We start from the raw sequence: 23,583 nt of genomic DNA, 5'->3' as shown, positions 1-23,583 counted from the left end.
GTTAACTGAAGCAGTCACTAAGGACTCTGTGACCCTGGGCAATCTCTTCCCTGCCTGTCCTCCACAGCTCATCTATAAAGTGAGGGAAGGGACTGGAGGGTCCATGCAGCCTTTTCTAAAAGTAACTGGGGACCAAGAAACCTGGGATGAAAAAAGCTCCAGACTCTAGGTGCTCAGAGTTCTTCAAGGCCCAGAAGAAGCTGAGGGAAACACTTCAGTTGGCCCTGTGGGCAGGTAGAGGAGCCTTTATGCCCAGTGACATGTCTGAAAGGTCTGGCAATGTGTCCAGTTATGTAAAAAGTCTGTGAACGAAGAAAGGCCTGACAAACTTTTTAGACAGCTCCTAAAGAAAACTTGTTTTTCTGTTGATTTAAACATAAACAAAAAAGTCAGAAGCAGAATTGGAGAAAAAGGAAATCTTTATTTTTAAACACTAGTACATTTTCAGGCTGTTTTAAAAAGGAAAAATCATATTAGTTGAAAACTATGCATCAAAGCATATTTATTTAAACTCTAATTTTACAAACACATAATGAAAGAAATATAGTTTATAAATATCTACTCAGAATATTATGAAAAAAAGTGTTTAAAAATAACAGCCCCAGATATCCCTCTTTAAATATATAAAATTCCCATACAATTCATAAGAATTCTTTCTCAAGAGCCAAAAATTTCACAAAGGCCAACAACTCAGTTCTCATCAGACACAATCAAAAGTAACAGGGATATAAAAAAATGTAAAAGTTCTGTACAAGGGAAATTACAGATAGCACACGGGTAAATCTCATTACCATACAGGCCATTTGTGTTTTAAAAATGTTTTATAAAAACTGCCATTTAAAACAAATAAGTGAGAGTCCTTCCCTGACTGTGGAAATTATATAAATTATCAGCCTCTTACCTGGGTATCGAGGCTCCCACTTGCTGGGGTTGGGGAGAGAAGTGTCCATGTGTTTCCTGACTAAGGGCCTAATTAGGCCATAGGTGAGGACCCACCTCCTCTGTCACTGGCTCTTTTTGGTGGGTGATTCACTATTATTTCCTTTCACTTAGACAAATTCTTTGGGATCACTGAACACAATTGCTCACAAGTGAAAGCAAGACTAGGGGAGGACTTCAGATTGTTGTTACCAATTAATAACACTTGTAATCTGTGGTCCAGGTGACCAAACTCTGAAAAGCCTAATTTTCCACTGTCAGACACATACCCTGTCACCTACCCCAGTGAAACACATCGCACGGCCCCAAGATTGTCCCTTCATCTTTCCTTTTCTGGCCCACGTTGCTCTGTTGCCTGTAGCAGCATATGCAGGTTATTGTCTCTTCTGACATTTTTTCTGAAAAGAGCTCTTCAAAAAAGTGCGGTACACAGGATCATCCACATATTCATTCTTAAACCTGGAGCTCAGCACTCTTTGTCTCTTTTTCTCCCCTTGGATTATGTCTGCTCCATAAAATGTGTCTTCAAATCGCATATCAGAGGCTGTGGACTAGAAAGAGCCAGCGTCACGCTGCAGAAAGCATGGCATTTGACCATAACAAGAATGGACAAAGATCTGATCTAGCCAGCTCAGGGTGGCGTGCAGAGGCCTGGCCACTAGCCCAGGATTTGGGGCCTCCCACCTGCTCCATCCAGGCTCCTGCTTCCATGTAGCCCCAACTTTCTTCAGGATCTCCCACCCCCAGCAGAAGCAGGATGAAAGTCTTCTCATTTAAATCTCCCTCATTTGCCATCTCCCCTCTGGCTCTTGCCCAACCAGGTTTTTGACAAATCTATCAACAGTCATCTCTAATTCACCCCACTTCTATTTTCCTCTGGGCCTTCCCTGAAACTGTCCTTGCTTCAGTCCAGTTCCTATGACACTTTTTCACCGTAAATGTATTTGACGATTCTGTCACCTAAGTATTGCTGGAATTGCTGTCTTCTCTGACACTTTATAAGTCCTTCCTCCTGCCTCTCTTCTTCCTCTGGCTGCTTACTGTTGATGTCTCTGGGGTTCTCCTTTTTAACTATCTGTTCAACTCTAATGCTCCTGATGTTTTGCATTTCTCCTCTGCACATATGCTCCCTGAGCCCTCACACCCACACTCCTGGCTTCAATTCCTACTTCTTCTCCAAGGATGCTCACATCTCTCACTCCAGTTCAGACCTCCTTCTGTGCACAGGCCTGCATGTCCAACTGCTCAGCAGGCATCTCAGAGAACTGATCCCAAAGGCACTTCAAATCAACCTGCCCTAAATTGAACTCACAGTCTTCCCTCCCCATTATTATCCTTCCTATATTCCATACATGGCATAGCTATCTCCTATCTACGTAGCGACACTGTTTAGAAACCTAACAGTCACTATAAGTGTCCCCCAACCCCATCACGTCCAGGTCCCCTTCTACATGTTCCTTGAAGCCCTCCATCCTTTCTTCTTTGTCCCTGCTGGCCTCATGGTACAGGCCTCACATTTCCTCCTCTAAATCACTGCAGCAAATGCTGCACCCCCAGGCTATTTTCTACAGTACCACTAGAAGAAAGTGCTCTACAAACTATCTGATTATATGACACCCTGATTATCGTCTCTTCCAATAGCTTTGCTGCCTTTGAAGATGGCATCCAAGCTCTCTAGACCTACATAACTTAGCAAAATCCTACCCCATGTGCTGGTAAGATAGAATTATTTGCAGTTCCTGGCCACACCTTACTGGCTCATGGCTTTCTGTCATTGGATGTACTTTTTCCCTTTGCATGGACACTGTTCAATTTTCTCTGTCACAGGCAAACCTGAGGGCCCTTCTTTTGGTTCCTGTAAGACTTTGTCAACACAGTAGAATGAGGTCAGTGGCAGAGATGAGGGGCAGTTAACTTTCTTCCCACTAGGGATTCCTTGAACCCCTTGAGTGTGAGGATATTAGGCAGTACTGATTTTTACATGTTCTCCACACCAAGCAACTCAGTCACTGCTCAATTAAGTGTTAGCCAGGTGGAAGGAATGTGGGCCTTTTCTGTTATGCTCAGGTAAAGGCTACAGTAAGACACTATTTTTGCTTCCCACTTCCCTACTATTTTGTCTCCTAAAATGCATTTCTAACTGATTTTCACTGAGGTAGATCACTCCAGATGATGTCAATGCACAGTGCATCTCACTGTCACTGAGGCCACCTCCCCTGGTTGGTGACAGAGGCAGAGTCCCAGCTTTGAGGACTTGAAACACATGGTCAATCATGAAGAAGAGATAAACAATGGAACAGTTACAAAGAAGCTTGAAAACTAAAAAATGGACCCAGGTGCACAGCGGGCATGTTCCCCACCAGTTCATGAGATGGTTATCCAGGGTAACAGGCTACCTGCATGGACCCCCAGACACTACCTTGTTTCACTCGGGAAGAAAATAACTAAAAGATTATGGGTTGGTTGGGCACCCTCTGCCATTAGGAGAAAACATTTTTGTTTCATTCATTCTTGGCAAAGTACTTCCTATGAGTAATCTTTCCCTTTTATAAGTGCTAAAGTTATCAAAGGAGAAAATAAAACATCTGTGAAAGTGTTGCCACTGTGTGAGAACAGCAAAAGTCGGCCTCTCAAATACAATAATAAAACCGATTTACCAGCAGCTCTACTTAATTATGCACTGTTGCCATGGTTATTCTGTGAGACAATAAAAGGTAATGGGGCCGTTTCTGAAGTTAGTGGGAAAGAACCCCTGCAAAATCACCGAGGTGGACTGCTGACTCCTTTGAAAAATTTCTTCCCAAGTCAGCGTGTGTCTGGGTGAGCAGAAGTCATTAAAATATGAGGTCTCTTATTTAGCAGTGAGACTGCTAACCCACCCCTCCTTTAAAAGAACAAAAGAGATTTCTCTAACATAAAATATCTTCCATCAATGAGTTTTCCAATTAGATTTGTTTCACCAACTGGAAAAAAAAAATAGCAGTCATAGATAGACCAACCAAGGGCCAGAGCGTTATATACAAACCTGAAGGAAAGGCTGGATTGCTGTAACAGGAGCACATAAGTCTTCAATTCAATAAAAACAGAGGTAGCAAACTGGATTTAGTAACTATGAGCCTTTGTTCCTGAAGATATTTTCTATTAGGTTCAATTGTTTGACATAACAGGTTACACTCAGATAATATATGTGATTTATGTATTTTTTACTGACTCTTATTTTTAATTAAAAATTCTTCTCTGAAAATTAAAAAAAAAGTTGGATGTTGGTGTGATCGTTCAGAGAAATGGATCTTCGGAAATTCAGAAGCTGGGTTCAAAAAAGGCTATGCAGGAAGGCAACCTGGTATTGAAGACAAATCTATTATGGAACAAAGAGATTGTGATCTGAGCAGAAAGTAAAAGGCGTTCTTTTACTATGATTAAGAAACAGTATTTGAAATTTACAAGACCCAGCTGGTGCTTAATCACATATGCATTAGAAAGACCTGAGAGACTTAGAGAGGACTACCTACTCCATTCCCCATCCTTCAATCTCTAGGTGAATGAATGAATGAATGAATGAATAGAGGAGGGGGGAGCAAGGGAGGGCAGGGAGAGGAGGGAGAATCTATGGAAGACAGGAGCACAGCATGAGAGGTAGCCATCTTTGGTATCTTGAAGAAGAAGTGGTTCTTAAGAGATTTTTAAGAGGTAGGGCATGGACAGATTTTTTAGATCGTTTTTAGGAATTAACAAGAGGAATATTTGATTTTCTCTTCCCTGCAGTTTATCTGGTGGTTAATCTATTTTCAGGTGTGTGGGTTCCCTATGTGTCACATTTCTCACCGGATGAGTAGCAGAGCTGATACTATCACTCTGCTCTTGATATACTCTGAAAGACCTTCCTCTCAAGGATGAAGCTCAGAAAGTCAGTTGATACCTGGTGCAGTTACCCTGTTCCTAGGACCCCACCTGACTGGAAAAGGAGCTAAATATACAACTGAAGATTTAAGGAATCCAAGGATTTTCCAAATTAAGGTAACTCTATCACTGCAGAAAAGTATATCATAAGCATTCACTGAAAACTAAGGGTGTCATTTATTCTGAAAAAAAATTTCATTTTAGTCAAAAAAATCCCATTCAAATTTCCCTGTTCAGGATTTATTATTTTGCAGATGTAATAGATGCAATTCTAAATGAGTTAAATTGACTTCATTTCAGGGTCCACTAAATATTTTATGATACAATAATGAAAACTAAGTTATTGTGAATTATATTTTTTAACAACTTCAGTTTTGATTATTTGTCCATGTTTATTTGTCTTTTTAATGTCTTTTATACCCAATGTATAAAGGTTGAAACTAAAAACATTTTCTTTTTTTAAAAAAACAGCTTTAGTATTCCCACACCTAGTTTTGGGGTTTTTTATTCCTTCAGTTATAAAAGTGAGAGCTTGGTTTAATTATGAACTGACACAACCATTAATGAGTTTCTGGAGAGACGTTAATCAATATATGATAAGGCTATAGAAAACCAGACGTTCATTTATACCATGTCCCCTTTAATCTACTACTGAAAACTTCTTTTAATGTTGCTTCTGCTGACAATATTATAAATGCCTGGATGGTACCTTTGTATGCTCCTAGTGCCTTGCATAGACTACGTATTCAACAACTATTTTGGTATGCCAATAAGTGTTAGATCATTTGACCTCATTAGAAAGGAAAACAAGGAACCTGCACTGGTTTCCTGTTTGGGGCCAAAGTTGAGGTTTGCCTAAGTAAGGGAAAAGTTGTACTGGCTTTCCTGAAAATCAACCCAAAGGCCCAAGTATGTTTCTCGCTGGGCTTGGGACACAGAGAGAGAAGATGAGACATTCACATGGCCGATCCCTGAGGGGTATTGGCCAGCACTTACAAAACGAGCTTTCACTCTCTTGGGTAATTCTTCATCTAAAGTATAGATATCCTCTCTCTTCATTGCTATCTGGGATCCATCTTCAAATTCAACCTAATGAGAAATAAGACATCATGATATATATATGTATAATATATGCAGACACACACACATATTCATACACAAAGAAGCAGTCACCATTTTTTTTCAAGGTTCCAATTAACTACATAAAGAAAGGGAAAAAAGGACTCAACAGAACAAAAAAGAACCAGCCAACAACTAAGGAAGGAAGGAGAGCTCTTTCCCTTATCAAACTAAGAACAACATATGTTTTCAAACAGGCCAAAATTCATTTTTTCCAATTTTATTTTATTATGTTATGTTAATCACCATACATCATTAGTGTTGGATGTAGTGTTCCATGATTTGTTGTTTGCATATAACACCCAGTGCTCCATTCAATACGTGCCGTCTTTAATACCCATCACCAGGCTGACCCATCCCCCCACCCCCTCCTCTCTAGAACCCTCGGTTTGTTTCTCAGAGTCCATAGTCTCTCATGGTTCGTCTCCCCTTCCAATTCCCCCCCCTTCATTTTTCCCTTCCTACTTTTTTTTTTAACATATAATGTATTATTTGTTTCAGAGGTACAGGTCTGTGATTCATCAGTCTTATACAATTCACAGCACTCACCATAACACATACCCTCCCCATAACACATACCCTCCCCAATGCCCATCACCCAGCCACCCCATCCCTCCCACCTCCCACCACTCCAGCAAATCTCAGTTTGTTCCCTGAGATTAAGAATTCCTCATATCAGAAAGGAGAACCCTCCTACACTGTTGGTGGGAATGCAAGTTGGTGCAACCACTCTGGAAAACAGTATGGAGGTTCCTCAAACAGTTGAAAATAGAGCTACCACACGATCCAGCAATTGCACTACTGGATATTTACCACAAAGATATACGTGCACCCCAATGTTTATAGCAGCAATGTCCACAATAGCCAAACTGTGGAAAGAGCCAAGATGTCCATCGACAGATGAATGGATAAAGAAGATGTGGTATATATACACAATGGAATATTATGCAGCCATCCAAAGGAATGAGATCTTGCCATTTGCAACGACGTGGATGGAACGGGAGGGTGTTATGCTGAGTGAAATAAGTCAATCAGAGAAAGACATGTATCATATGACCTCACTGATATGAGGAATTCTTAATCTCAGGAAACAAACTGAGGGTTGCTGGAGTGGTGGGGCGGGTTGGAGGGATGGGGTGGCTGGGTGATAAGACATTGAGGAGGGTATGTGCTATGGCAAGTGCTGTGAATTGTGCAAGACTGTTGAATCACAGTTCTGTACCTCTGAAACAAATAATGCAATATATGTTAAGAAAAAAAAAAGATAGCAGGAGGGGAAGAATGAAGGGGGGGAAATCGGAGGGTGAGACCAACCATGAGAGACGATGGACTCTGAGAAACAAACTGAGGGTTCTAGAGGGGAGGGGGTGGGGGGATGGGTTAGCCTGGTGATGGGTATTAAAGAGGGCACATTCTGCATGGAGCACTGGGTGTTATGCACAAACAATGAATCATGGAACACTACATCCAAAACTAATGATGTAATGTATAGTGATTAACATAACAATAAAAAATAAAAAAAAAGAATTCCTCATATCAGTGAGATCATATGATACATGTCTTTCTCTGACTTATTTCGCTTAGCATAATACCCTCTAGTTCCATCCACGTTGTTGCAAATGGCAAGATTTCAGGGTTTTTTGATGGTTGCATAATATTCCATTGTGTGTGTGTGTGTGTGTGTGTGTGTGTGTGTCTGTGTGTGTATACCACATCTTATCTATCCATTCATCTGTTGATGGACATCTTGGCTCTTTCCATAGTTTGGCTATTGTGAACACTGCAAACAGGCCAAAATTCTTGAAAATTGTCTTGGAATATGTGATATGAAAACTTTATCCTCACCTCCAAAGCAAAAACAGAGAAACAAAGCTGCTGCTCAAATGATTTCTCAGAACATGAGACTGTGGCCAATTTAGCATTAAGACTGGCTGGGCCTGTAGGTACCATTTGTTTCTTTAAGAGGCTCTGATACCGTATGAGGGAGAAATGATATATTTACTCTTATATAATAATCCTCCTAGATAAAGTAATTTCTCAAGTTCTTAGAGAAACTTTAACTTTCAAAACTCATTTTGTCAAACTGAACTCTTCAGCCAGGAAAATCCCAGGTTCTCAACCTCATAACATGTAAACCACAACAATGTGTGAAAACCTTCATCTGAAATGAAAATTTAAAACTTCTTCAAGCTAATGAAATGGTAGCAAATAATTTCATAACCTGTTTTTTCAACATTCTAGGAGATTTTGTCAGAGAAAAGTAAGTGACATTGGCTAACAGAAACCTAGATCATTTGGGGGAAATTCATCAAATGCCTGATTCAGAGTGATTTTTCTTGGTTTAGGTTTAACCACACGTGACCTCTACCAGGAGCAAACAACAAAAGGGATGCAATTAGGACAGAATGTCTAGTATGTTCTAACCCTGAACCATTTATAATATTTTTCAAGTCTCCAAATTGTCTGTCTGAATTCTTTACATGTAAGCTGTAAGAATAGGCTTGCACTTTTGGTTAAAACGTAAGTGAAACCATGCAGCTACACTATGTTAATAAAAACAACTGCTGGAGTTTAAAAAAAATTACAGTAAGGATAATATATATAATCAAATTTCTTACTCATGTACTGCTCACATTTGACTAAGCTGAAACGATAGGGTGGAATTAGGTCTCGGTCACAGGAGAGCTCCCCCCGTTACTTCCCAGAAGGCTGAGATAAGGAGGCTTCTCTTCCTGACCTTGTTTTAGCAGAATGGTTTCTTTAATATTTAATTAGGCCAAGGTGTCATCTCACTTATACAATTTGATAGCATAGCTAGAACTACTTGTGCCTACCTTTCCTCTGTTTTAGATAATTTGAAAATTCTGAAAAGAGAGAAAGGCAATTATAAAACTAAAAAGGAGTACGGTGAGATGACCAATCATTCCAGGACCAACGGGTCTCCCGGGACGCAGAACTTTTAGCACTAAAATCAAGGACAGTCCTGAGCAAGCTGGGATGGTTGTTTACCCTAGTTGGGACAGAGCTGAGAGTAAACTCTGGCTCTTCCCTTTACCAGCTGTGTGCTCTTCAACAAATTATTAAATTCATGTAACCTTTTTACCCTCATTCTTCTGGGAGGGTCAAAAAAGTGCATACACTTAGGATATTTAGCACTGTGCAACGGAATTTTTTGGTTACATCTATTTTTATAAACATCTTTGCTTATTCAATGATGAGACTGAATAATTAGACACAAAACAGAAAAATGATCTCAAAAGGGCACTTGGTTTAATGAGGAATTTTAAACTATTTGTACTTGAGAGACAACTTTAATATTAGCCTTAACTTTTTCATTGAGTTTATAAATATGCTTATAGTTCTATGTTGATAGGCCATCATAAATTCAACTGAAGTTAACACACTGATTACTAATTAGCCTGAATTTCAGCATGTCTTCATTATGATACTTTTCATGTAGCTAATAGCTTTGCTACATATAAGATGCTTCACTTTTGCATTTATTGTTTAATTAAATATAATTGTTTTCTTTTGAAATGATGTAGTAAGGACTCTAGGACTCTCCAGTATTACGTCTGTCTTATGATTTTTGCCTAATTCTGAACAGTCTGATACAAAGAAGCTCCAGCAACTTAACACTACGACAAAGGGGAAAATAGCTTTTACACACACATGCACATGTCCGTGTGTGTGAGTACACACATACAGAACATGTATATAAACGTCCTCCCCTCCCTATTCACCTTAGGCTTTTCTAGACCTTAAAAAATGTTCAAGTTTCCTAAACCTCTTTGAACTCCTTTAATTACACTGTGCTCTAATTCCTGGTGCAATGTCTTATAATGTACTCTTCCACTGAAGCCCCTGCCCCTTATCAGTCTTTGAACAATTTCTCTGCTGAAACTGGCAGTCTTATCATTCTCAAGCTGTTTTTAACTTAACAGGCCAGAACCTTCTTTTTTCTTCTTTTACTTCAGTCCTCCTGTTTTTACTCTACTGCTTAGCTTGAGAACACTGATTTCTGCCACTGTGTTACTGAAAGCACTACAATGTACTGATTCTAATAAATGTGTTCCTTTTTAAAGCCTAAAGGAATATAAATGCACATCTGCCATCCATATTGTTTCCCTTGTTAGAGTTTACTCATTCTCATTTCTGATAGGGATAAAATATTTTCATTGTTTAATTGTATATGTACTCTTCAGTAATATATAGCGTTCCCTAGTGAACAGAATATCCAACCGATTGCTGTACTTTTCATGAACTAAGCACTCCTTTAAGGTTAGGTGGCCACAACTGTGTCAATGCATAATTGATTTAGGTTTGAGGAGACACCCAATGGGGGTATGTCTCTCAGGCAAAAGCCACCCATTCAGGGGCTGCTGGCTGATGAAGAGCCATCATTGTCTTGGCTTACAGTGAGATAAAGCAGCAAACTGGTCTCTCCCCATATGATGTACACACAAGAAAGCAGCCTACCATCCAGTCGCTTTTGTGGCCTAACTATATTCTTTACAATTAAACCATCCACCAAATGCTATTAGTGTCCCAGTGTTGAACTTGATAATAAAACTCCAATATCTGGGTCGTTAGACACCAAATCTTTGCCTCTTTTATAAAAGAGGTGCTCCAAATTCATGTGGCTTATTGATCAGCAGCACAATGGAGATACATCTGCCCTCTGGCTTCTCCTGTCCATCTCAGCAAGCTCTCACACAGGACAGCACTCACCTGGTACATGTGGGCAACATTTGATCCCAGATATTTTGCTCCATAGAGTTTGCCATCAGGCCACTTGACTTGCACGACTTCTCCCTCAGCAGGAGGGCCCAGTTTCACACAGTCTCGGCTCTGTGGAAGAAATAGAGACAGGCTTTTCAAGGCAAGTGTCTAAGTGACTGCATTTGGAACTTAGCAAACGATGAACTCCTGGCAATTAAAAGGAGTTATTGTCTGTGTTTGGATTATGATCTTGCATGGGTGTTCAGGGGAAGAGATATGAGCCAAAGGAGTACTTAAAGATTCAGCCTCCATCATAAAGCTGCAAAGGAGCCACCATAAGCCAAGCAGGAAAAGAAGAGCAGTATTTACATTCGCTACTTGACGAGGAATCATTCAGAGGGTAACTAAAATATGCACGGAAACTCCTTTAGCTGAAGAAGAGACTAGCTCATGATTTACAACACCTGACATTTATACAGTATTTTGCAGTTAATCACATGCTTTAACATACAACTCATTTGATCCTCAATAATCACTCCACGAAGTAGGCAGAGATTATTAATTATCCCCATTTTACTGACAAGGAAACTGAGCCTCCAAAGGGGCTCCTTTAAGTTGTCAGAATCTCTGGAGGAGTGAAGCCGAATGGGAGAATAGTAGGAGTTGGGACACACAGGTGGAATTGGGACGAGAGAGGAACAGAGTGAGGTCCAAGCTGGCAAAACAGCAAGGGAAAAGGAAGGCAAGAAGCACCTGCAGCGTGGCAGGTGAGGCTGGGAGGGGAGTGTGCTGTTTAGCAGGCCTCCTCAGAAGATCCTTGGACCACCCTGGAGAGGCATGCTTCTGCCGGCTGCCCATTAAGTGACCACCCCTCTTCCTTCCACGGGCATCCATAGAGGCACCCATAGCCAGTCTTTTCATTTTATGTCTTCTACTCAACAGTGCCTCCTCCTAAGAGAGTAGATCAGAGCAAAGCCTGTAGTCCATCTTGAAAGGTGCTTTGTTTTTTGGTGGGGAAGGGAGGAAACAGGTCAAATAAAATGTTTTCACAGACATAGTTTGCAAACTCTTAAATTTGTATGTATTGGGTATGACATAGAAAATTTTTAATACAAATGAATTAAATACTTGACCTCTTTGGTAAATTTTTTGCACATTTAGCAATTTGTGTTTTGCTAATACCGATATTTTACGATGAGGCCAATCTGACTGATCGAAATGCACACTTGACCAATCAAGCTATAAATGCAGAATGGGCATGGTTCTATGGTTTAAATGAGAGGCACACACAGGAAATATTTTAGTTGTTTATGACCAGAAATCCACCATCTATTACTTTTCATTATTAATAGAAATTTTGCATTATAAAGGAGTGGCCATTTTATTGTTGGGTTTGGAGTATACATGAGAGGCTCAGCTATTCATTTTTCTCACTGCAGACTCCCTTCCATCTAAAGCTATGGGCAAAGAAAAATTTGTGTGCTCAGAGGCTCTACCGAATTGACAGTCTGCTCTTAAATAAAAAGTTTCTCCTTGGCCTCCGTAATATTTGACCTCTGGGCATGCAGAATTGAAAGGGTAGGCTGTAGAAATGTATTCCATATATGCCCCTGGGGTTATCATTTCACCTTGCATTTCCCTTCCAAAAATTCACCTGGTACCAAGAACACTGGAGGGTGCAGCTTCTCTATACATACTATTCAGTCTCCTAGGCTGGGAAGCTACATAGGCTCTGGGATAACTGAGCTGAAACCTGGAAGCTTTGGGAAAAGGAATAGGGACAGGGGGAGGGGGCACAAGAGTGTGTGTCTTCCCGCTCCTTAAGTTTTCTTCCACGTGGAGGAGCTCCATTGGGGTAATGTTCCTGGCTTCTTTTCCACTCTCATTCATCCACTCTTCCAAGAGAATAAGCAATGACTTAATTTTGTTGTTGAGTTCTGAAGGAGATGGCATTTTCCAAACTATGCACCACAGGGCTCTGGGCCACCCGAGCAAACTCACAGGGGCTCGTGGGATATTTTCAGGGGAAACACAGTGACACTCATCAGACACCAAGTCTTAAGCTGTTTAGACCTAAGTTACTTAATAGATTGAACTGCATAAAAAAGATGTGCTGAGATACCCAGCAGATGGGATCCAGTAAAGTTTGGTAACTGTGGCTTTACTCCTCATGTTCCCTTTCCCTTTGGAGCCACCTTGTGGACAGAGAACTCAAGTTCTGCTCTGCCCCTTCCCCAGAGAGGAGCTGGAGGTGTCCTGCACCCCTGTCACTAGGAGGCCTGTCTAATCTGCAGGTCCAGTTTCAGGTTCCCTGTTTGCCCACAGATATAAACCACACACTACAACATCTGCTTTATTAGTAATGAAGAAGATCTTTTCAATCTCCAAATCCTGACTCCATTGTCTCTCTATATTGCTTTTCCTCAGGCAAGATAATTCTATTTATTGGGCCCTTCAATCCCAATCGAAGGAATTCAAGGCCTTGGGGAACACAGAGAATGCACTCCCTAATTTATTCACCCACCAAATACAACTAAGTAGGACACTTAGGTTCTTACTTTTAGAGATCTAATCTTTGACAGAGATTTTCCAACCTTTAAAATAATTCTCCAAAACAAATCCTGACCTGAAATTTTAAGTACCATATCACCAAAGGTGTGGCAATGGCCATGGAAATGTGGCCTAAGCAAAGTATGAAGATACTTGAGCAATTTATCATAATAATATAGCTTTATGAATAAACTAAACATAAGCAACTTTACCAGGTGAGAAACAATTCTTCTTTAAAAAAAAGATGTTTGAAAACAAAATGTCTGAGATACGGTTTGATATCTGTCTCACTGTCAATTTGCCCTTTACTCACAAGTCTTAATTAGGCATTGAAAGTACCTGACTTCAGAGCAACTTACAGCTCAGCCTCTTACCTAACTTTGCTCTGCATCAGTCACAAAAAAATCACTTCATACCCTTTCATGTCAAAATCTAGGAAGGACATTTCAGTTTGCTTTCTCAATCTGGCTTTCAGAATTCTTTTTTTCTTTATTCATAGTAGAAGAATAAAGAAAAATAACCAACTATATAACAACACAAAATTGTTCTGTGACTTTCCTTTCCTCATCCTCCAACAGGAGGCATCCCTCTTCGCCTTGATGGCTACCTTCTCATTCTCTGCCAGGCCAGTTAGCTGGAAGTGGTTTTATTCTGATTTGCATATAACTTCATTTAGTATTATTCACTATTTACACCCCAGCTACTTTCCAAATGGATTTAAGGCAGCTCATAGTAATACATAAAAAAATGTATTTCTGTAACATCTAGTTTCCTCCATAGAGAGATGATTTCAACACACCAGCTGTCTCAAAATTTTGAGTTTGCCAGAAACTTTCTATGACTACATGGAGTAAAAAACATTCAAACAGGAATGGAAGTAGAAGCATGTGGGCTGAAGAAAAGAAGCTGAAAGGTTTGATATTGAGGTTTTCATGGTCCCTCCAAAGCAGAAGTCACAATGATTGTCACAATCATTAATCCAGTATCTATTTACTGACCATCCAGGTGAGATACTGGAGGCATGAACAATGTCTAGCTCCCCAAGCTAGGGACAAAGGGCATCTTACCTACACTTGGAGGCCTGTCACACTGAGCTCCATATCTGCATGGCGTGACCACCTCAGGGTCCTTGAAGGGAAATCCATGTGGAGTGTGAGCTTTGGTTGCCATGATCACTTCAACCAGAAAAGAACTTCTATTTGATTTATGGATTGAATAAGATTTACTGACTGAACAAGCTGAATAAGATTTCACGTTTAAAAAAAAAGTTTCTTTTAAATATAAAAAGTCTGAAAAATAGAATCATGAGGGGATTTAGTTTGTGAAAAGCCCCAGTGAATGGTCTGCCCCCTCTCTTAAAGGCCTTCAGCTGGCTCACATCTCCCGCAGCTGTACACAAGGAGCATAGCTCCTTAAAGTGTGGTCCCAACCACTGAGGCACACATTGAAGATGAAGATTCCAGCCTCCCTTCCCCGCCCCATAGCTCTGTGACCCAGGTGACTTTTTTAAAGCATTCTAGTATTTGAGGTGTATTAAAGGATGTAAAAGGCTAACGAGGTCTTTCCTAATGCAGTTCTTAGTGTGTTGCTGGAGCAAGTAAACACCTTTGCTGGAAAATTATATGCATTAAAACCTTGACTAATGCATTTTTCCCAGTTGCTGTCTAGACCCTCAGAAGCAGTTTGGCTTCCCCTGACATAAATAGCTGTTTACCATTTACTGTACTTCCTCCAGGGATGTGTAAACTCCCCTAAAGCCTGCCAGAGCCCTGTCCACAGGGACACTGGTGTCTGGAGCTGCCGGTAAGCCTGTATTGGAGTACCAAATAGATGATGTGAAAATTAAAGACAGAAATCATCATCACAGTCAAGAGCAGGCTTCTGGCTATGATTAAAGGGCTCTGATGAAAGGAGTGAGATGGGTCACCCAACCAGGCAAGAGGGCAGTGTCCCATCACACTGCTGCCACAGTCAGGGCTCACTCGCACTTGCTCCACCAGCCACAGAGACAAGCCCAACCGCCAGTCTGATTATTTGAATTCTGAAGTCACTGCGGGCTTGGAACTCTTACTGAAGCCTTGGCAAGGACCTCTTCAAGCAGCTGTGCTTGAATGTTGCCTGTTTAGCCATGTTCCCGCTGACCCATCCCCACCTCTACTCCTACCAAGTATAAACCACGGAGCAGGCAACCCTGTCTCTCAGTGCAGCTGTAGCACAGGAAGACGTGGTACTTGAACTCCCAGTGGTTAATCGGCATATAGTTGGGAACTTCTAACGGCCCCCTGTGGGGAAAATGCTTACTGACCGGGAGCGAACTGCTACCAGCAACTGCTGACATTTTGAGGGCTAATCACCCGCTCATTAATGGACTCCGGCAGGGATGAACAAGGTTGACTGACGGCCATGTACTAATTGTACTGCTACCTATCATTTGTTTGGCTGCCCCGCATCTGAACCCTCAGCTCCCCTTCAGAGTCTCAGCGGGGGGCAGACCTGGTGCCATTACAGATCCCGGAACGTGTCAGACACTCCCTCCCCCAGCTTCCCTGGCAGTAGGACATGGATGGGGGCCTGGTCCATTGGCTGCACCTGCTCAGAATGCAGACCCTGCGGTCAGAGATGCAGAGAAGCAGCCGAGGGGGAGAACATGCTCAGAGGGCGGCAGTGGCAGCCAGAACAGCAGCGCCCATCACTGAAGGCAGGGCTCGGGCCACACTGACCACGCAAGAGGAAGCCTCTGTGTCCTTCCTGGACTGCCTTCCATGGGCCTGGTCCTGCCCATGTTCCAGCTGAGCAGCCCCCCTTGTTTTCATCAGTTCTCTGACCTCATTCTTTCGCATTACTGAAGAGTCTGTGGGCTTCCTGGTAACTTTCCACTACATTTCTTTAGTTCTTCAATAAGTTACCAATCACTTTTTGTTGCTTACAACCGACAACCCTAAATGATAAGCAACTGCTGGTTTGGGTGATGGCAGATCTCTCCTCTCACAAAGTAGAGATGACACCTTTAATGGTGGAATATAAAACTGGAGGGCTTCCCAGACCACCCAATCCTTGTTCAAAGTGTTTATGAGGAAAGCCATCATTCAAAAAGGAAAAGAACATATTCACAGTACCACCTTCCTAATCACAAGGCTTGGCCCTAGATCATTTGTGACTGTCCCCAAGTTTTCATTAAACATCACAATCTGAAGATGTATACTCTCTTTAGGGATATCCACAAGAATGTATCCCAGGCCAGAAAGGTAAGTACCAAGTATCTTGATCAACGGTAGGCTCTCAAGGGGACTCTTTTGAAGGGGATGAACCGTATTTGGAAGGAGTAAATCCTGGACTATTTGTTAAATAAAAGTCATATTTAATATCACCCTTCATGTGGAGATAACAAAGATAGAAAACACTTTAATATTATTTAACTTAATAATTCTTTGTTCTGAGCATCTACCATTTAAATTCAGTAGGGGAAATTACAGAATTTTAAAAGACAGAAAAAACAAAAACAACCCATATTTCCATCACCTAGAAGTAAATGCTGTTACCACCCTGTCAGAATGGCTAAAATCAAAAACACAAGAAACAACTGGTGCTGGCAAGGATGTGGAGAAAAAAGAACCCTCGCACACTGTTGGTGCAAACTGGTACAGCCACTGTGGAAAACAGTCTGGAGGTTCCTCAAAAAGTTAAAAATAGAACTACCGTATGATCCAGTAATTGCATTACTGGGGATTTATCCAAAGAATATGTAAACACTAATTTGAAAGGATATATGTAGCCTGATGTTTATAGCAGCATTATTTATAATAGCCAAATTATGGAAGCAGCCCAAGTGTCCACTGATTGATGAATGGATAAACAGGTAGAATATACATACAATGGAATATTATTCAGCTATAAAAAAGAATGAAATCTTGCCATTTGCAACAACATGGATGGAGCTAGAGAGCATAATGCTAAGAAAAAAAAAAAGGCCCAGAGAAAGACATTACCATATGATTTCATTCATATGTGGAATTTAAGAAATAAAACAAATAAACAAAGGAAAAAAGATAAACCAAGAAACAGACTGTTAACTGTAGAGAACAAACTGATGGTTACCAGAGGGGAGGTGGGTGGGGGATGGGTGTTATAAGTGAAGGTGATTAAGAATGTACTTATCATAATAAGTACTTAGTAATGTACAGAATTGAATCACACTATATTGTACGCCTGAAACTAATTTAACACCGTATATTAACTATACTCGAATGAAAATTTTTTTTAAAAGTAAATACTGTTACCATTTGGATTTATCTCTATCCTTCTATGTGTTTTTTTAAAAAGACCCTCCTATACATACATAATTTTTTTTCGTAGCTACAAACTTTATTTTCTTTCACATAGAGCACACTGAGCTCTCCAAAGAGGCAGACAAGGCTGCCTTTTGTGAAGAGCTCAGTATTGCAGCTCATGCCATGTTCCTTCACCCATTCCACAGAATTTGGAGGGAAGAGGTATTCCTTTTTATTGTGGTAAAATAGACACAACATAAATTTTACCATTTTAATCATTTTTAAGTTCACATTTTGGTGGCTTTCTGTACATTCACATGTAGTACAACCATTGCCACCCTCCTCTCCAGAAATGTTTCATCATCCCAAACTTCTATATCCATTAAACACTAGCTCCCCGCTCCCCTCTACCCCCAGCCCCTAGCAACCTCCACTCTACTGTCTGTCTCTATGAACTTGACTATTTCTAAGTACCTCACTGTAAGTGAAATCATACAGTATTTGTCCATTTGTGTACATTTATAATTTTGTGCCTTGACATTTATTGCCTCTAATTATGAGTATCCTCTTAGTTATTAATTATTCTTTAAAAACTCCATTTTACTGGTTGAATGCATGCAACATTATGGCTATTCCACAATTAATTTAACCATTCTCCCATTATAAGATATATAGGTCATTCCAATTTTCTCCTATCATCTGTAATGCTATTGTATATTTTTCTCCATGAATCTTTGTCCAAATTACTGACTATATTCTTAGAGTAGAGTTCTGGAACAGGAATAAGTCGGTAAAAAGGTATATAAACTGTTTATAAAGTTAATTTCATTAAGCTTTGAAAAATTCAACATCAGACTCATTTCTCTAGCGCAATAAATCTTAACCACCACAGAAAATTCTGATTCAGTCAATCTAAGGTACAGTTCAAGCTAAATGCACTCCCAAATAATCTGATGCTTGGCCAGGTTGATGATCACCGTTTGAGATTATCTCCAAAATACACTATACCTTCTCCGTATAAAGAAAAAAACTAATTCCAAGCTGCTTCCTTTGCGTGTAGCTTTTCTACAGTGAGAGACATCTAACATACCTGAAAAAAAACTTGGAACACTCCTGCACTGAGGTATCTTAACTGTCTTCTGTCCTAGTTATAAAACACTGTCACTGCAGCCTGTGGGATAATGGATTCAAGCCAACCTACTTCCACACTGACACTCACCATTCTGGGAAAACTCCAATTCTGATGTCCAGCTTTCCTTTTTAATGGTTTTTTCTTTTGTAAGGGAAACACATGCAAACACCCTTTCTCTACCCCCAGGATGCTCTGGTTGTCTCTGTTAAGCTGGGGCAATGCCTCATTATTCCCTCAGACAGCTAGATTCTTTCCCAGCAGGCACACTTTGCCAATGCCCTGACACTTAACCATACCTGTCTTCTAAAACATAGTGCCTTCTCCACAGAGAGGAAAAAAAAAACCCAAACACTGACACATATGTGGTGAATTCCCGAGGGCCAAGTTTAGCACACACTTTCCCTTTTGCCAAAAGCCAAGAGTGGATATCATGCCTGGTAAAAATATTGAGGTGCCAGGGATGGAGGCTGTTTCATGTTTCTGAATGTTACTTACCACAGCATTAAGCCTCAGACAATATATTTCTAAAAGAAGTCACCCTATTAGAAATAGGTGAGATTCTGGCAAGCAAAGGCTTTTAAAAGGCACAGAAAATACAAAGTTAGGCATTTTGTTTTGCAAATTATCTTTTTAGTTCTTTTAAGTGATACAACATAAGGAAAGTAATTAACTAGAACCAGGGGTGACGCTGGGGAGCTGACCTAACAGCAAGGACATATGAGAGAGGGACACAGAGACAGTTAATGGTGGTGGCTTTGAAATGTGAACAAGGGGTTCTCAGCAGTCTTGGGACTGGAGAGGATTAATGGAACTGAAAGGCTCATTCACCACTACCCACCTTTGAGAGAGCCCCCACCCCACCAGCCTTTTCTCCCTCCCTCTGGCATATACTCTCCTCCTGAGCTCAGCACTGGGAAGAGAGAGACAAGAGGGGTCCTTTTGAAGTCCTTTCTCTCAAGGAATTCAAGTCCAGTCTGGGACTCAAATATTTCCATGAATATCTACAATACAAGGTACCATATATAATAATAGGTAAGAGGCTGGTAGGTGGGGACAGAGTCCATGACTCACCCTCCTATGACATCAACTGTACCAAGGACTTTCTCCTAGCGATTAACCAAAATTCCTCATGTCTTCCCCTCAAAGTTAAATCACCCTTCACATAAACTGAATTAACTAAAGAGCCCCGATTCAAGACTCTCCTGCACTCACTTGGCTAGGTAAATGTAAACACTTTGTAAGCTGTGGTGAGAGCAGCTATGTAGTCCTTAAAGACAGAGGTCAGGGTGCCTGGGTGGCTCAGATAGTTAAGCGTCTGCCTTTGGCTCAGGTCATGATCCCAGGGTCCTGGGCTCCCTGCTCCTTGGGAGCCTGCTTCTCCCTCTGCCTCTCTCTCTCTCTGTCTCTCATGAGTAAATAAATAAAATCTTAAAAAAAAAAAAGAGGTCAGAGGGAGAAGCAAGCTGGTAGCTCCAGCAGCACTTTGTGGGGATCACTGTTGGATGCTTTGGCACTAGCAGCTTGATTTTATTGGGGCACCCACAGTTGGTCAAGTGATTCCACTGGATATGTTGAGTGGTGTGGCCAAGTCACAAGGACAGAGCTGTAGCCCTGACCCCTTTCTCTACCCCTCAAGATTGTTCTGGAATGATGTCACCAATGATTGCAGGGCCAATGCCCCATGACACCAGGAACCAAAACAGGAAATCTTTCATGTTCATCTTCTAAAAGCCCCAGATACACAAAGTACTTGGAAAAGGGAATTTGTATGTTTAAAGCTTTTTGGTATTTCTTCTTAGATACCTTCTTTCAATAACCTCTCCTTTTATAAAGTTTTGGAGGATGTATCATTTGTAAGTGTTACTGGGAATCTTATGCTTAGGGACCTCTAACCAATGGGCTAACTAAAAATTACTGGCCACCACCAACAACAATAACAACCAGAAACACAGTCACATCACTACTTGAGTGTTTATTATGTGCTGGACACCATATTAACTGCTTTATACATTATATTTCAATAATTTCAACAAGAATCCTGGCATTTAGAATTATTCCCATTTTAGGGTTAAGGTAACTGGTGTCAACTCCCTTGTCTATTACACATCAAGTTCTTGCCACTTTGGAGAAACAGCCAACACCATTTATAAGGACTGTCTCTGGACTGGCTGCATCTTCCTCCTGTTTTTCCTACAGACACTAAGGCATAAGCACCCCAGGACTGTAACTCTTCATACTCAAATAAGGGAGAAAAAATTGCCATCTATAGAGCAGATCTCTTCCCCTTTTTTATAGTTGTTGGCAAAGGCTAACATGCATGAGGGGAACAAAATATTTTATTATGTCAATAAAAATTTATGTCGCAAAACAGAAAGACAGTCTTGAGGTGAATTTCTCGGTCATGGTTTCTAAAAATAAATACCAGTTCCAAAAGCTGAAAAAAGGTGAGAAAAGGAAAGACAGGGGTAAGCATTATGGGACAAGAAGGCTTTCCTGTGCTCACATGCCATAACAGGGGCTTTGCAGTCAGAAGAGCAGTGCCTCGTGGCGCTGGCCTCTGCAGACTCTCATTCTGCTCCACAGCTTGCATTCTACTTGCCAGAGCAGGTGGCTCTGGGCCTGCCGTGTTCACGTGGCACAGAGCGTGGCTTCCAAGGCCTGGGGTCAAAGAAGTGACTGGACCCACGCTACTCTTGAGGCATTGGTTTCCTCATCAATCAAATGCATAGAATAACATTACCTTAAAGGACTATTGGGAGAATTAGAGCTCAAATATATTTAAAAAGAGAGGAGAAGAGAACAGAAAAGCACAGCACGGTGACTGGCAGCTGGTGAGTTTGAAGTGAACTGTGACTGGATTTAATTCATATCAACAAGGAACATCTGGAGGATGATAGCAAGGGGACAGAAAACCTTGGGAGCAGATGATCCTTGAGATTTAAAATTGTGACGACAGGATGCACTGAGAAGCCAAGAACCTACTACAAAAGATGACCAGACAAGGTTATCCTAGCTGAAATCCCAAACAACCCAGTCAGGTCAGTAAGCAGGCGTCATCTCCCATCTAGGTAAAGAAGCACAATTATGTGCCCCAGGTAACACGGCCAATAAGTGGACAAGTAGGGCAGTCATTCACTCAACACCTAATCTTCAAGCATTTCTTGTATTCTAGGAACACTGGGATTAGTATTGAGAAAAACAGATGTGACTGTCTACTTCACACAACTCCTTAGTGGAAAATAGACATTAAAATAAAAAATAAAAATAAAAAAGATAAGTGTAAGAACTCCTCTGTCATAGAATTACAGTGCAAAGTACTTTAACAGAATGATTATTAGCATACTACATGATAATCATATTCCAGGGAGCTTCAAGATGCCTCAAGAGATGGGAGAACTAAAATGAAAATTTGACACAAGAATCTGAAAGGATCCAGATAGAGGAATCCAGGGAAAATGAGTCACAATATAAGGAGTTCTTAGAATGGTTCAGATCTTTTTTAAAAATAATTTTTTATTATAAAAATAAAACATGCTCATATGGAAACTATAAGAAGATGATAAAATTGAAAATCATAATCACCTATGATTACATTCTCCAGAGATAATCAGTAACATTTCAACGCATTTCCTTCGAGGATTGTTCCTTTGCACATTTGTATTTTTATATATAATTGGGATCATACTGCATATACTGATTTTTCTGTTTATTATATTGTGCCATTAAATATCCTTTGAAAACATGATTTTCAATAGCTGCATAAATAATTCACTTCATCTTCCTCCTAGCTGCATTGGTAAGTGTTCAATGGCCAGATGAAAAGAACAGGAGCTGTCATGCTTGCATGGTCAGACTGGGTTTAAGGCAGTGTTCTCACATCTGAGAGCAACATTTTGAGTGGGACACTGTCCAAAAAATTTCATCCTGAGGGGTGTCCTGGAGGAAGAGCACTCTGAAAACCACTTTCTCATTAGATCATTCATTCCTTCCCACAGCAAATACATATTAAGTGGTGAGGCAGGAGGACAATTTTCTTTGGATTTGGGAAGACTCAGGAGGAACCTGATAGCTCTCCACAAACATGTTTAGAGCTGTGAGTAGAGAATGGGCTTATTCAGTTTTGTTCTAGAGGTCAAGAAAAAGACTGGTTCTTGGGGTGGTTCAAAGGCAGCATTTAGGCTCCACGCAAAGAAGCCAATGCTTCCTACTAATTATAGCAACAAATTGGTAGTGAGCTCCCTGTCACTTGTAGTGTTCAACAATGGACTTGAGGATCCCTCACCATGGCTATGGTGAAGGAGACTTCCTGCAGAGGGTGGGAATTTGAAGGAGTCACAGAGGAAAGCCAGGGGGAGGGAATGGGTGGTTTAAAGACTATGGTGGGAGGGGACTTACCCCTTAGCCTATCTTATTTATGTAGCAGCCCTGAACTGCGCGAGTGGTTATCAGAGCTTTTAGATAAGAGACCCCCTGGCTAAAATTCTCTCACTGAGTGCCCTGTCCAAGCCTCACTGAAGTTACAGTGGATTAGGATTATGGTTCCTAAATTTCTCAACTCTTGTCAAGTGCCAGTCCTCCCTCACCAAAGTATTGGGAATGGAGTATGCAAAGAATGGGAAGAAGAACCAGGCACAGATGGACAGTTATTTTCTCCCTTAATCTAACTGCAGTCACCAGGTGGCTATGCTCCTTCAGCTCTTTATAACATCGGCCTCTTCCCTGGCCAAAGAAAGCAACCATCTTTCTGGATCAACACCCCAAGGAAACCTATTCATACAGCCAACCTCGTTCTCTGAGGGGCACACAGAGAACCTAATCAACTGGTTAACTCGGCAGTGGGTGAAGCAAAAAGCCTAGAAACAATGAAAGACACAGGTGTGTGGAAAGCCTACTGCTGTGGAAAAGGCTTTTACAAAGCTTCTGTGGTAAAATGTACAACTGCAAAAAGACATC

The 23,583-nt window shown here is 40.9% G+C and overlaps 1 protein-coding gene across 3 annotated transcripts in view; it reads right to left on the bottom strand.

Annotated features, from left to right (window-relative positions):
* Positions 1-401: 401 nt before the first annotated feature.
* Positions 402-23,583, bottom strand: part of KDM4C (lysine demethylase 4C) — a 506,632-nt gene continuing 483,450 nt past the window's right edge. For all 3 annotated transcript variants that reach the window (XM_028107256.2, XM_028107255.2, XM_028107257.2), the window contains 3 exons: positions 10,690-10,809; positions 5,836-5,928; positions 402-1,490 (listed from right to left, as the gene is read on the bottom strand). In XM_028107256.2, coding sequence (XP_027963057.1) covers positions 1,314-1,490; positions 5,836-5,928; positions 10,690-10,809 — 390 coding nt within the window. In that variant the 3' untranslated portion in view covers positions 402-1,313. The remainder of the gene's footprint in view (positions 1,491-5,835; positions 5,929-10,689; positions 10,810-23,583) is intronic.

Source organism: Eumetopias jubatus, unplaced genomic scaffold, assembly GCF_037043125.1.
Source record: "Eumetopias jubatus isolate StellerSeaLion01/CBP00866 unplaced genomic scaffold, mEumJub1_p1.0 scaffold_15, whole genome shotgun sequence".
In the NCBI taxonomy this organism is placed as follows: Eukaryota; Metazoa; Chordata; class Mammalia; order Carnivora; family Otariidae; genus Eumetopias; species Eumetopias jubatus.
The sequence above is the reverse complement of the archived record's forward strand: the minus strand, read 5'-3'. Positions and strand labels throughout refer to the sequence as shown.